This window comes from Chlamydotis macqueenii, chromosome 5 (genome assembly GCF_036417535.1).
Source record: "Chlamydotis macqueenii isolate bChlMac1 chromosome 5, bChlMac1.mat, whole genome shotgun sequence".
In the NCBI taxonomy this organism is placed as follows: Eukaryota; Metazoa; Chordata; class Aves; order Otidiformes; family Otididae; genus Chlamydotis; species Chlamydotis macqueenii.
In genome coordinates this window covers 67,210,649-67,223,546 of record NC_141560.1, presented here as the reverse complement: position 1 = coordinate 67,223,546, position 12,898 = coordinate 67,210,649, and the positions used below count along the sequence as shown (strand labels likewise).

The window sequence follows — 12,898 nt, the reverse complement described above, 5'->3', positions numbered from 1 at the left end:
TTCTCAGAACCGTGGTTTTTACTGCCTGACTTCTGACCGAATCTCTTTCCTTCTGGTCAATACGTGAACTTTCAGCAGTGATACCTGGACTAGAATTTTCTGCATAAGGTCCTATTTCACCTGCCACTGACACCAGTGGAAAGAACTCACAATGATTTCACTGGGGTTTGAATTAGGCCTTTTGTGGGAGGAGTCTGTCTGTGACAGATACCAATTATAGACATTATTATTGATAACAATTTTGATAACATATATTGATGCTATATGTTGTTTCTCCTAGAAATGGCTTATTCTACCGATATTAAATAACTAATAGATAGTGTTAAAATAGCTGACGAGTCTGTACGTGTTTTATGACACTAAGGACATCAGCTTTCTACTGCTCTTATGTGCCTCATGTGAAACCAAAACAGCTGAGCTCGATAAGGATGTGACTCAGTAATACCCGGATATAACGTGTGATAGACACAGAATTTCTATTTCAGATGGCTATGCAGCAGCCTAGTTGCTATAGCATTTTACTGTACCAGTGTTGTTTGCTATTTTGCATATTTTATCCAACTAAAAACTAATTAATTCTCCGCTAGTAAGAGTCTATACCCAGGAATGTCTCATATGGCCTAGAAGTTCATTTTTGTGTGATGTGATAAATTATTTCTCTTTCCCAAATCAGTCATAATTTATTTAGTAAATGCAGTTATCTTACTAATAATTATTGCTGCTACTTAGTACCTATAGCATCAAAAACGTGCCAATGCCAAGCTTTCTGAAAAAAAAAGGGCCAGGGCTCGTTGTATGTAATGTGCAAATAAACAAAGCACCCTTGCCCTGCAGACTTCACAGTCTCAAATTCCAGCTCAGAAAAGTGCTCAGTACTTTTCTGAAAGGCTTACATTATGGAACCCAATCCCATTTAATCCCTGTGAAACAATTTCCTGTTCCCGCTGGCCCTCAGAAAAAGCTATTAATACAGGTTTCCTCTGAGCATCTGCAATGGCACACTGGAGCCACGACACACTGGGAAGACTCGCTTATGTAACTGTGCAGCGTTGCATGTACTGGGAAAAATCCTTTCGGCACTGTAATGGTAACGAAGGTGCTGTACTGAAAGGGATGCTGAAAACCACATTCGGTACCTACCATGATTTAGAAATCAGCACTGTGTTATCATGCTAATTAGCAACACTGCAATTACATATAGTTTTAATTTATTTTCTACTGTAGTACTTTGTAGTTCTTTTACAATTTTGAAAGGAAATATTGAAATTTTACATGGATTACTCATTGCGGGAATTTCAATATTAAAATAATTGGTCTTTTTTGTACAAGCATGCTCTGCTGCTGTAAAATTTCATTAACCCTCCACCAGAGGGCAACATCAGAAAAAAGTATTTATATAAATCCAAAGAGCAGTAGCTTGTAGAATATTGCAGCTACAACACATGTCTTCATAAGGGGATCTAACTTTTAAAATACACTGTTTACATTTTGTCACCAACTGGTCAAGTGAAAGAGCTTAATAGTTTTAGAAGGATTTGTTTAGAGCAAAAGTTATACTTTTTTTTTAATTAACAAATCTACAGAAACTTTAAGATTAACATGAAGCCTGAGAAAAATACAACTGTTATGACCTAGAAAGAAATACTACATTTTGCTTCTTCGATCTACTTCACAGTGATTAAAGTCTGAAAATTACTACTAGATTCTGAAAAGAAAAAAAAAAATCCTGTTTAGAATATGCCTAACTCATTCCAGTGCTGTAAATACCACAAATCAAGTCTAAATTTTATGCTGGCCTACTCAGAGGCATGAAAACAGAGGACACAAGCGAGATGGAAAATATTAAAGGCTTAAAAGAAAGCAGTCACTAATGGATGCCTAATATGATATAAAATAAGCTGTGTGAGTAAATATGCATATAGAGATAAATACACCTTTAGAATAGACGTTATCTATTTACAGCAAGAGCGGTATTATTTGCAGTTAATGCCCTGTTTCCCCAGAAATGTGACTGCACACAGGCCGTGCCCCTTCTCCACTCAAACTGGACAAACCGATCGGCGACGCTCGCCCCCGACGTGCGGCCAACCCGGCCGGCCCCTAAGAGGGGAGGCCCCGTGGGAGGACGCGGACGCGGGTGGGAGGCGAGGGCGCGGCTGCCCGCGGGCTGCAGAGCGCGGTCCGCCCCCGCGGTGCGGCGCGGCACTGTCCGCGGTGCTGAAGGGGCGCGGCGCTGTCCGTGGTGCTGAAGGGGGCCAGGCGCCCTCCGGGTGCCGCTCGCCTCCGCCGCCGAGCTCCGGCCGCGATTTGCGCGGCCGCGCTGCGCTGCGCGGGTGGGCGGGCGGGGGCAGCGCGGACACGCCAGGGTTCCTGGCCGTCCAAGGGATTTAGCCAGCCGCTCCGGGGCGCGGGGTGCTTCGCAGCCGCCTGCCTACGGCGGCGAATCGCACCCCTCCCCCTCCAGCGCTACAGCCGGGGACGCCGCCAGCGCCAAACCGAGATTGCTCTGAAACGCTCCCGCACCGGGATCTCCGTCCCCTCCCAGCCGGGCATGGCACTGCCTCCACCCGCCACCGCTGAACCCCGCGAGGCCGAGAAGACTTTCTGACCGTGCCTGGCAGCTCGGTGCTGCCGGGAAACCCGGGGGCTGCCCGCAGCGCGCTCAGACTCCCCGCTCGCCGCCGCACACAGGCGCGCTCCTCGCCCTCTCCCCCCCCGGCTCCGCACGCCGTCTCTCCCTCTCCCTCTCTCACACACAAACGGGCGCGCACGCTTTCTCTCACTCTCCCTGTACCCAGAGGTGCACTGACAGCTGTTTGATGAGGGGAGAAAAGTTAGGGGATTAAACCAATATGAACCATCGTTGCTCGTAGCAGTGCCCTACCCAGAGCAGAGCAGAATCCAGTGAGCATCCCTGCAGGAATGGAGTCGGTAAAACAAAGGATTTTGACCCCTGGTAAGGAGGGATTGAAGAATTTTGCTGGAAAATCGCTTGGTCAACTCTACAGGTAAGACTGAGGTCTCTTACAGGACTCTACTTCCTAGAAATAATTGGAAGCTTTTCTTAACCGCCTGCTGCTGAAGGAGGTCGAATGCTTTGGGGGGGTTAGCGGTGGAGGGGCTGGGAGCTGTTGAGATTCTGCTGATAGAATCTGGATCCTGGAAACTACTGCTGAAGCTTCTCAATATGGCACCCTCGTAACTTCTCTATCTGATTCGCAGACGGTGTCAGTCAATATGTAGCGAAAGATTAGCCCATCTTTCTCCCACAAAACCAGGATCCCATCTTGAAATCATAATCGTGAGAGAGCAGATATCTATGTTTTTGTTTTGTGTTAATTTTCCAACGCAGCCGCAGGATCTTTCCCTCTGCCCTTACCAATCATTAAAAAATAATAATAATAATCTTTCCTGCTTTCGATTAGTCTTGTCCCTTGTGTAATTCGTCGTCAGAGGAAGATAAACATGGAGGTGTATAAATAATTGATATCTGAACGATTTTTTTTTCCTCCTGAAGCTGAAACATATAGAGGGATGTGTTTAATTATTTATCCTCCTGCACTGAGGAGCATCCACTTGTCTTATAAGTAATACACAACTGCAATTGCTAAACTCAAAAGCATCACTCAAGAGTACGTTTCTGTGTGCACAGAACATTCCTCTCGTCTTCGAGCCCCGTGCACACACACAAACAAGCCCCAGTTCCCACATACTTAGAAAGTGCATGCACTAAAGTTGACACGCCGTGCTCCATCCAGTCTGGCTACTTCAGTGACCTCCAGGACGTTTGAGAATAATCTGTGAAATTCCAATGTATTTTCGATTTTTCTCCTCTGCCAGAAATTGCCCTGAAGGTTTTTGGTTTGGTGTTGGGTTTTCTGTTTTTTGGTTGGTTTTTTTTGTTTTTTTTTTTTTTTTTTCCCCCGAATTAGAGATTAAAGGTAACTGCGGATTTATCTGCCTAGGGTAGGTCACGTAAAAGTCTTTTTTCCATACCTATGCGGCAGTGTCGGGCAAAGGCACAAGGCTGTTCCACAGCATGAGTCACAACTTCTGCTGCCATTTTCAGGGAAGGGGACATATTAGTGAAGTGACAAAGACAAAATTAAGATTTCCATTTTAGCAGGAAGGGTACAATTTTGAAAAGCCAAAAGCAAAACCAAAGCCGTCAACAAAGCAGTGGATATCCTACATTTTGAGGTAGTATTTACATCATTTTCAACTGCTAGAAAAATAAAAAGAAATAACCGATAATCCAGAATAACTGCTTAAAATATCATTAAGGAAATAAACCTCCTTTTCATCCCGAAAGACTCTACACCATATAAATAAAACGATTATGTCTACTGCTTTTTATATAGCCACGCAGTGAATAATGGAGAAACGGTGTTTGCATTTTCCAGCAAAACTCCGTTTGAACTCCCCCCTTGATTAACAAATGCGCGATTTATTAATGTTTTTCAACGCACGGGACTGAACTATTTTGTTTCCGATTTTTAGAATTAAAATAGTTCTCCTGTCCCTTACACATTGATTTCTAGTGTCTTCACGAAGACAAGAAGCCCATTCAGGGAGAAAACACTTCTACACCATCCTTTATTCGCACGAACGAATTTTTATAATAAACCCACGGTATTTTATTTTATGCGCTACTTTAAGACATTTCTTAATGCTGCAGTCTTTAAGTTGGGAAATAATTCTCCCAGCAAAGAAAAATCGGGAAGATTTCAACTGAGTAACTACTGTAAAAAAAAAAAAATCTTTGTATTTTCTCCAAAACACGGAGAATTTTTTGAGCCTGATTCTGCTAATTGCTCCTGCCCCATTAGCCGGATGAGTTAACCTCAAAGAGATGCTCCTCCGAGGAGAATTTCTGACGTGAGAAAGCGCTACGAGAGCAGGGGTGAGGGCAGCGGCAGGAGAGCCCAGAGCGCCGGGAAATGGTCACTTATTCGCTCCTCAAGACGACGGAGCCAGGAGAGAAGCGGTTGGTTTTTCTCGCTTTTAAACATCTCCGTGACTACAAAAGAAGACTGCGAGATTCAGGATGGGACACTTTCTCGATAAACGCGATCTTTCTTACTGCCGACAAGGCATTTTTAAAGCTTTTCCACTGAAGAAGAAATAAAATTAAATGTTCTAAGCCATTTTTCATGGATGGTAGGATTGGGGGTTTTTTTCGGTATTTTTCTGTTGGTTCGAAATAGTTGTAAATAACCATTCCCGTCCAGATTCCTGCACATTGTTTTCTAGGAGATAGGATTCGCACATGAAAACAAGGGAGTGGGGCAAAGGCATCGAGCTTAAAGCCGATCTGGGAAGGCTGAGCCCGCCGAGCGATCACACCCTCACAAGGTGTAGCTGAGCAGATGCGATCTTTTGGAAAGACTCCTCCGGAGATGCCAGTTCTCTAAAGACGGTCATGTTTTCTTCCACTGCACCTGACAGCCATTTTGCAAACCTAAAATAAGTAGCAATATCGCCCCTCCCGCCTCCTTCTGTTAAGATTTCTTTTGTTCTCAGACCAGAAGCGAGATGCATACCAAGATCATCCCCCTTGGTGTTGGTAATACAGCAAGAAGGGAATAAAACCTTCTCCAAAAAGGTGTTTCAGTGTCCATACTATGCGTCTTGGGCTACTCAACATGGCGCCTCTGCAGTGGTTACAGATGATGTCTTCTTAATGCGTCCTACATATTTCAGCAGAAGTCTTTAATGATAGATGAGCAATTCTCAGCGAGAGCTCCTCCCTGGGCTTCTGCGGCCGGGCGAGGGGGGGGAGCTGGGGATGACAAATCGTGACTCCCACAGGTCATGGCTAAAGAACAGCTGAAGGTGAATGGAAAACAAGGAATAAATCCTCAAATCAACCCAAACCAAGCCGGGGGGGCGGGGGGGAGGGGGAAGAAGGTGTGGGGAGTGGTGAATTTAAGTCCTCAGGGCTTGACTTTTCCTTCTTGTGCCGGGCAGAGTCCTAGAGAAGAGGCAGAAGCCCGGGGACACCATCGAGCTGACGGAAGATGGGAAGCCCATGGAAGTACCCGAGAAGAAAGCCCCGCTATGCGACTGTACCTGCTTCGGGCTGCCCCGGAGGTACATCATTGCCATCATGAGCGGACTGGGATTCTGCATTTCCTTCGGGATCCGATGTAACTTGGGAGTGGCCATCGTGGATATGGTCAATAACAGCACCATACACCGAGGAGGAAAAATTATTAAAGAGGTGGGAACCCTTCCCTCGTAAATCCCGTGTTCTCCCAGTACACCTCCCAGGTCAAGCACCTCAGGGCAGGCTCGGCCGGTTTCGCAGGGTTTCCTTCCCGGCTTCAGCCCCCGATGCCGCCCTCGCCGCCCTTTGTAGCACGGAAATCCCATTCCTGAAGGAGAAAAAAAAAAAAATTCTACCGATTATTCCTATTTTTCCTTGTCGGTTCCCAGCACGAAGCCATTTTGCGGTTCTAATTCACGGGCAGGTTGTTTTATTTTTTTTTGTTTGTTTTTTTTTATTATTTTTTTTCCTTTTGCACACAACCTTGAAAACCTCAAACATCTCGTAAAATAAAATGTAGGCGATGGGGGATGGAGGGAGTCGAATAACCGGCTGCCAGCGGATGCGCCGCGCTGTAACGGAGACGGGGAGGCTGTGCAGGAATGTTTAAAAACACCAATATGAAAGAATTTGCGTGGATAAAAGGCGTTAAATGATCAGACCCGTTTTATGGCGTAGCAAGAAAGAGGTGAATGATGAATACAGATGAGAGTTAAATACACAAGTCCGGAGAAAAACCCCTCCGAGGGGTCTAGGGCACATGGCGCTCCAGTCATTCGGGACCGACCCTGCTCCTCTCGTGTCCCACAGAGGCACGGACAGTGCTGGGTTTATTGCTATTATGGAATTTGTTTTGCTGATTATTTATCGGGCGGACAGCTGGAGTATTTGCTGCAGTGGGCTAAGGTGGGGCGAGCACCTTTGGGTGCCCTCCTTTGGGTGACCTCCTTTGGGTGCCTCCCTTTGGGACGTCGCGTCCTTGTCCCTGTGCCCCGGTCGCCAAGTGCCCCCGCCGGCATTAGACCCCCCCTCGAGTGCTCAGTATGAAGTTACGGCGGGCGAATGCTTTAATCCGGCACGATTACAGCCGCCTTCTTCTCTTTCTCTCCTTCCCTCCCGGTCCCTTGAATTGGAAGAAAGCGAAGTTTAACTGGGATCCTGAAACAGTTGGCATGATCCACGGCTCTTTTTTCTGGGGATACATCATCACCCAGATCCCCGGCGGGTACATCTCGTCCCGGCTGGCAGCCAACAGGTAACGACGGCCTGAACGGCCCCAGGGTCCCGTACGAGCCCGAGCTGGGGGAGGGGGGCACTCGCGTGAAATCGGGCAACGCGGCTGGGAGGGTGCATTGATCATTGGTCACCCACCCGTCTTCAAGCTGCCTACTGGTTTTGTGGGGGATAGGGCGTGTTGGTTTCTTTTTCCTTTAAAAAGTCATTTAAGGAGGTTGCGGCAATGATATTTGAAGAAACCGTATTCAGAGGCAAATTCAATGATTCATTATTTCATCAAAGCTTGAGAGACTTTTTTGTCCCCCGTTACTGAACGAAAGAATTTTATGATGTTTGTTTTAATGAAAAGGAAAACCATCAGCAGGATTTTTCCATTAACGCACAAATAAATTTACAATGGTCGAAAAAACATGTTTCAAAGAGACTTCCACAATGAAAAGAAAGTGCAGATGGTGCGGGGACTTAAGGACTCGTTTCTATGGTGTCTGGCAATCTTTCAAGCACCCAGGGTGCGATTCTACCTGTTAATTAGATCCACTGAGTATTCAAGACACATGAGGCTTTCACATCCCTGCTTAATGCCACAGGCTGAGTGTTCGCAGAAGTAGCGAAGGTCCTAGTGCCACTCTTCAAAACCATCACAGACGAAGTGCAAATGGATGCTGAAATCAGCAATATATACCTTGAACTCTCCTCAGGAGTGTGCAACATCAAAGGTAGGCCTGGACACGCAGAGACACTTCTGGCGAGCAAGCTTACTCGTGTTTGTTTGAGAAAGAGGGGAGCTACGGCAAAAAAAAATGCTCTCTTCAAGGTAAATGCCTTTTAGATAGAGACCTAGCTTAGCAACAATGAGTATTTACTAACGGAGAGATGCTTTGTAACTGAGATAGCCCTAACAACCCTTCTTTTGCAAATAAAACAAAAGACACCATTTGTTAAACCGGAGCATCCATCGCCTGTGTGTTTACAAGTGCCATCTTTCTGATAATGGTTCCGAAATGTTCAGGGCCCTTTCAAACAACAATCAACACCCAGTTAAAGGGTTAGTTCCCTTTTCTTCCCCCTTCGAGCATTTTTACACCTTTACACAGTCTCTAGCTCCTCAGGATTAACTGGAGTTTTGCTTGAGTGAAGACTGCAGAATCTGACTCAGAGAGTCCAACACCCGTCTTCATTCGCCCCAGCAACACCAATGAAGTAATCTGAACCAATTCAGATTTAAGTGGTGCAACTACAGAGATCTGCAAGACAATAGCAGGGACATTCCCAGGAAAACTCAGTAGTATAAACACACAACCTGGCGTTTGTGAATCAAATTTTCCTCCTCTTCACAAACATTTGCATTTACAACAATAAATGAGGACTAGTTTCAGTTATTAACCTGGGGGTAATTAAGCTCAGGAATTTTCACAGATTAGTGGTTAATTATTACTATTGTGGAAGCCTCTGAGACAACTCCAACACAAGGCAAACGAGGATGTAAACCACAGATTTAATTAAGGAACTAGCTAGGACATACATGCCAGTAATTGCAAATAGTAAAATATGGATAGTGGCTGTGATTTTTATTTAGTTTGTAGATAAAAATGGCAGAGAAGAGAGTGCTGAGTGGTTAGAGGGAGTGGTTGGAATAACAGGATATTGAGAAGGGGAAAATACAAGTTAGTTCCTGAATGCTACAAAGAAATTTTGACATCTGCATGTTCAACTGGAAATGACAGGATGACTGTAGGGTAAAGTGGCACCTAAAATAGGGTGCAAGCCTTAATGTCCATAGCCTTTCCAATAAATTGCATGAGAAAAAGTCAGACAAATGAGTACACAGGCCTAGAGGCCTACAGCACCGATAGAATATGAGCTACTATGAAAGTCTCTGCTGATTTACACTTCTTGTGCTACAGCCGCAACTGGTCCCTTCACACTGGGGTGGATGACAGCCAAGTAACTTTTTTTTTTTTTTCTGCAAATCTCACTGAATATCTTTGTGGCATCAATGGTTTCCTTTGCATTTAGAGCAAGCTTGAATTTATACAGAAAAACAAAGTTCAGATGTGCTTTACATAAAAAATAAGGGACTCTAGAATAGCATCCCCAGATTCAAGATGATCTGTGAGAAACTCAATCTTGAGCTGAAGAAAAAGGAGATTTTCAAGAAATTTGTTCCCTGGAAGGGAACGAGATAATTATTACATGGAAAAGATAGCATGAAAGAAAAACTGACTTTCAGTTGCTAAGAGTGTCAAAAGAGGAAATTGGGAAAAGGGTTAAGGTGTGCTTTGTGAGCTGGATTTGTTACTGACAGGGAGTTGCTGAGTGTACGACACTGAGTTTGCTTGACATTAAGGTTCAGTCTAGCAGTCAATTATAGAGATTGGGTTGACATAATTTGAAAGTTTCTCTAAGGTACAACCCATGGAAAAAATGACTCTCCTGTGGTATCAAGAAAACCTTTCTACACACAATGCATTAATTTCAAGCTGGGCTGAAACCCTTTATTTTGATTCTGATCCTGTTTTAAAAAACTGACTGCTAATCATGAATTAACAACCCTGAACTCTAAACTTTCTAATATATTTTCTTCAACCGAGTATGTCAATGGGTAGCATTTTACTGAGATCCTCTGCTAATTGTAGAACTCAAGGCTGCTGCTGCATAATTATTCTGTTCTGTCTTGACCTGCTGCTCTTATCACGTATAGCCGCCCATTACTTCTGACAGATCAGATTTAGTGATTTACGGATTTACAAGGAGCAACAGAATTTCCCCGGAATTTGCACTTGATAGCTTGGGTCTCAATTTATCTTGTATTGCATCGCTGAGAATTTTCTGTTATAGAGTATTTTCAGCCCAACACTAAGAAAAATGCTTTATTTAAGAGAGATGTATTTACGTTGATGTACCAACAAGGTCATACAAAACCATGTTTGAAAATTCCAGAGAACGTTCAGAAACAACACATCTCCCACCCTTTCAGGCGGTCAACAGAAATTTGGCTAGTATTTTACAAAGGTCAGTGTTCCTGAACATTATCAACCTCTATTGACTTCTGTAGGAATAGGGAACCACCAGTACACTCCAAGGCAACGTAATTTTTCAAAATACACAAATTTGGCCTCAGGTGCCCCCTCATTTGCAATCAGTGAAGCTTTAAACTTACATCCCTTGAGTAGTGTGTGAAAATAGAAGAGGATTCCCTTTTGCTAGGAGGCTAGAGACCTCTTCTCCCAGAGGAGCATCTGTGTCTGGAAGATGCTGGTATGAAACCACTATGCAACCAACCACAGCAGACTGGTGGAACAAAGGAAATGCAGTGCAGACTCCCATGGGTAGGGTTTATTACAGCTATACCTTTTCTCAGAGTTAAGTTCTCAATGAACAATGAACAATTAACCTTGCCATCGATTAAGCATGACTCAATGATAGCAGAGAGTATTGAGCAGGCTCTAGTAGTTCAGAGAAGGAATCTTGTCACATGGACATCCAGGTTTGCCACCCATCTGGGTTGCTTCTCCTATTCGAATGCATGTACAGCCTAACACTAAAAAAAGTGCCCTTTTCCCCAGGCTGCAGCACACTGGGAGTAGAATTTACAGTCCCCGTAAAGATGTTTACATAACTAACAAGAGAAAATCAGCTATGATTCAGAGCTTTTGAGACTGTAGGGGCAAGAATAGACAAGCAGATTCCAGAGATAAATCCAAAATAATATAAATGTTTATTGGTCACAACCCTTTCTGATTAGAAATAGCAAAGCTTTCTCCTCAAAAAGTGAATAGAGTGAGACTTTTTGTTGGGGATTCAATGCTATGTTTTTCACTAAATCACAGTGTATTTTGAGTAGTGTGAGCAGGGGTTTTGAAAGGAATGAACTGAGTTGCTTTCACATTGTTTAAAAGTATTTTTCCTTGAAAAAATACAAGAAAATATGATAATTCAAGTGTGATGCCCTAATGCCATGTATCACCACTATTTAATCAGCCGAGCTATTACTCATAATGACAGTTAATGCTGTTTAAAATCACATAAATCTCGTTTAAATGCTTTTAAACTGCAGGTTTTAATGTCAGCATTACCAAGGCTCCCACCAGAGGGGTTGTCGTTATATGATTATGATGTGATGTGAACAGAAAGAGTATGAAATGCTGACAGTCCTCCAAACCAACCTAGTCTTAATTTCTGCTTAGTGCATGAAAAGAACTTTGGCTAGGGCTAATCAGATTTCATATAATCTTCACGCATTTTTAAAAAATCAACATTCTCAGTAACTGAAATCTTATTAAAATAAATAAAAATAAATTAGTGGTTTAGTGGTTCTTCAGCTCTGTCATTCAAAACTGGATCTAAATGGAATGCAATGGCCAAGGTGTTTAAATGTTCTAAAACAAGGCAGGGAATGCAATATTCTGATATGAAATTAAGAAATGTCATTTAAAAATTCTTTTGTAGTGTCTTACCAACTATATTATAAACAGATTTTGCTCTTCTGATGTTTTGAAAACAGCAAACTGGAAACTGGTGCAGTTTTTCTTTATCCTGAGCTCTTCCAGGAAGATTTAAGCCATGCTGAACTAGAAACCCATCATGAACCTCCAATGTGATGCTCTAATAAGGAAGTCGCTGTAATCCTGGGATATATATTTTTCTGGGTTTAGTGCAGTGAGTGTATTTAGGTCAATTACACCGACCTTGGATTATTGTGGGTAATTTGGGTACACGCATATTAACATGAGCATTGAAAAACTGGAGAATTTTTTAGAGATCATGATGATAGTACATAATGTCACATGGTGAAAGAAATAGCAAGAACCAAGTATTCAGTGTATCAGTATATAAAAAGAATTACTAGGATGTAATTTGACTACAGAGTATGCATGTAACTCTACTGGAAAAAAAATGCTGGGTATAAAAGTGTGTTTTAGTCCCACAGAAAGGTAAAACAAGAATCAGCAAATGAAAGCCAGAGAAAAGTAAAAAGCATAAATAATAACAATGATGACTAGTTACCACTGTCCCAACCAGAAAAATTATATGCTAGATTCTTCTTTGGGTGTTAAATTCCTATATTAGAAATCGTATTTTATCTAGCATAATCATTTTTTTTTTTCAGTACAGGGATAATGAAGCAAAATATAAGGGATAATCAAGTGAAGCATAAGGGTTAATGCCACAGAGAATGTCAGGCTAGATGGCCTTAAAACTAAGCACTTGTTTTGTCTTTAACCTAGAAATATAATAATTGTATTTAAATTAATTTTTCCTACTCCATATTCATGTTCTTGCAAAGCTGCAGCTGTCTGTGAATAAACAACCTCCTGTGCAGTCACACGTATGCAGAAAGGTGTGAAACTGTACTGGTTTTTACCACCTCATCTCAGGATAATTTAAATATTGTTATATTTTAACTTCTGATGCACTCTTAAAAAAGTCTTTAAAAAACATATTGGAAATCTATAATAAACCCCTTGCCCTATCAAAAGCATTACCAAAATGCTGTGGCAGTATTTTCTCACTTATCTCCTAAGTGAAGAATTTAAGCACTTACTGTAAATTGGGAAGGAGTCTCTGAAATTAATGATCATTGTTAGATTACACAGAATAGGGACTGAATTC

The 12,898-nt window shown here is 42.8% G+C and overlaps 1 protein-coding gene across 1 annotated transcript in view; it reads left to right on the top strand.

The window, feature by feature from the left end:
• Window positions 1-2,367: 2,367 nt before the first annotated feature.
• Window positions 2,368-12,898, top strand: part of SLC17A6 (solute carrier family 17 member 6) — a 33,846-nt gene continuing 23,315 nt past the window's right edge. Inside the window, exons 1-3 of the mRNA XM_086749438.1 lie at window positions 2,368-3,008; window positions 5,971-6,223; window positions 7,186-7,304. Coding sequence (XP_086605564.1) covers window positions 2,923-3,008; window positions 5,971-6,223; window positions 7,186-7,304 — 458 coding nt within the window. The 5' untranslated portion in view covers window positions 2,368-2,922. The remainder of the gene's footprint in view (window positions 3,009-5,970; window positions 6,224-7,185; window positions 7,305-12,898) is intronic.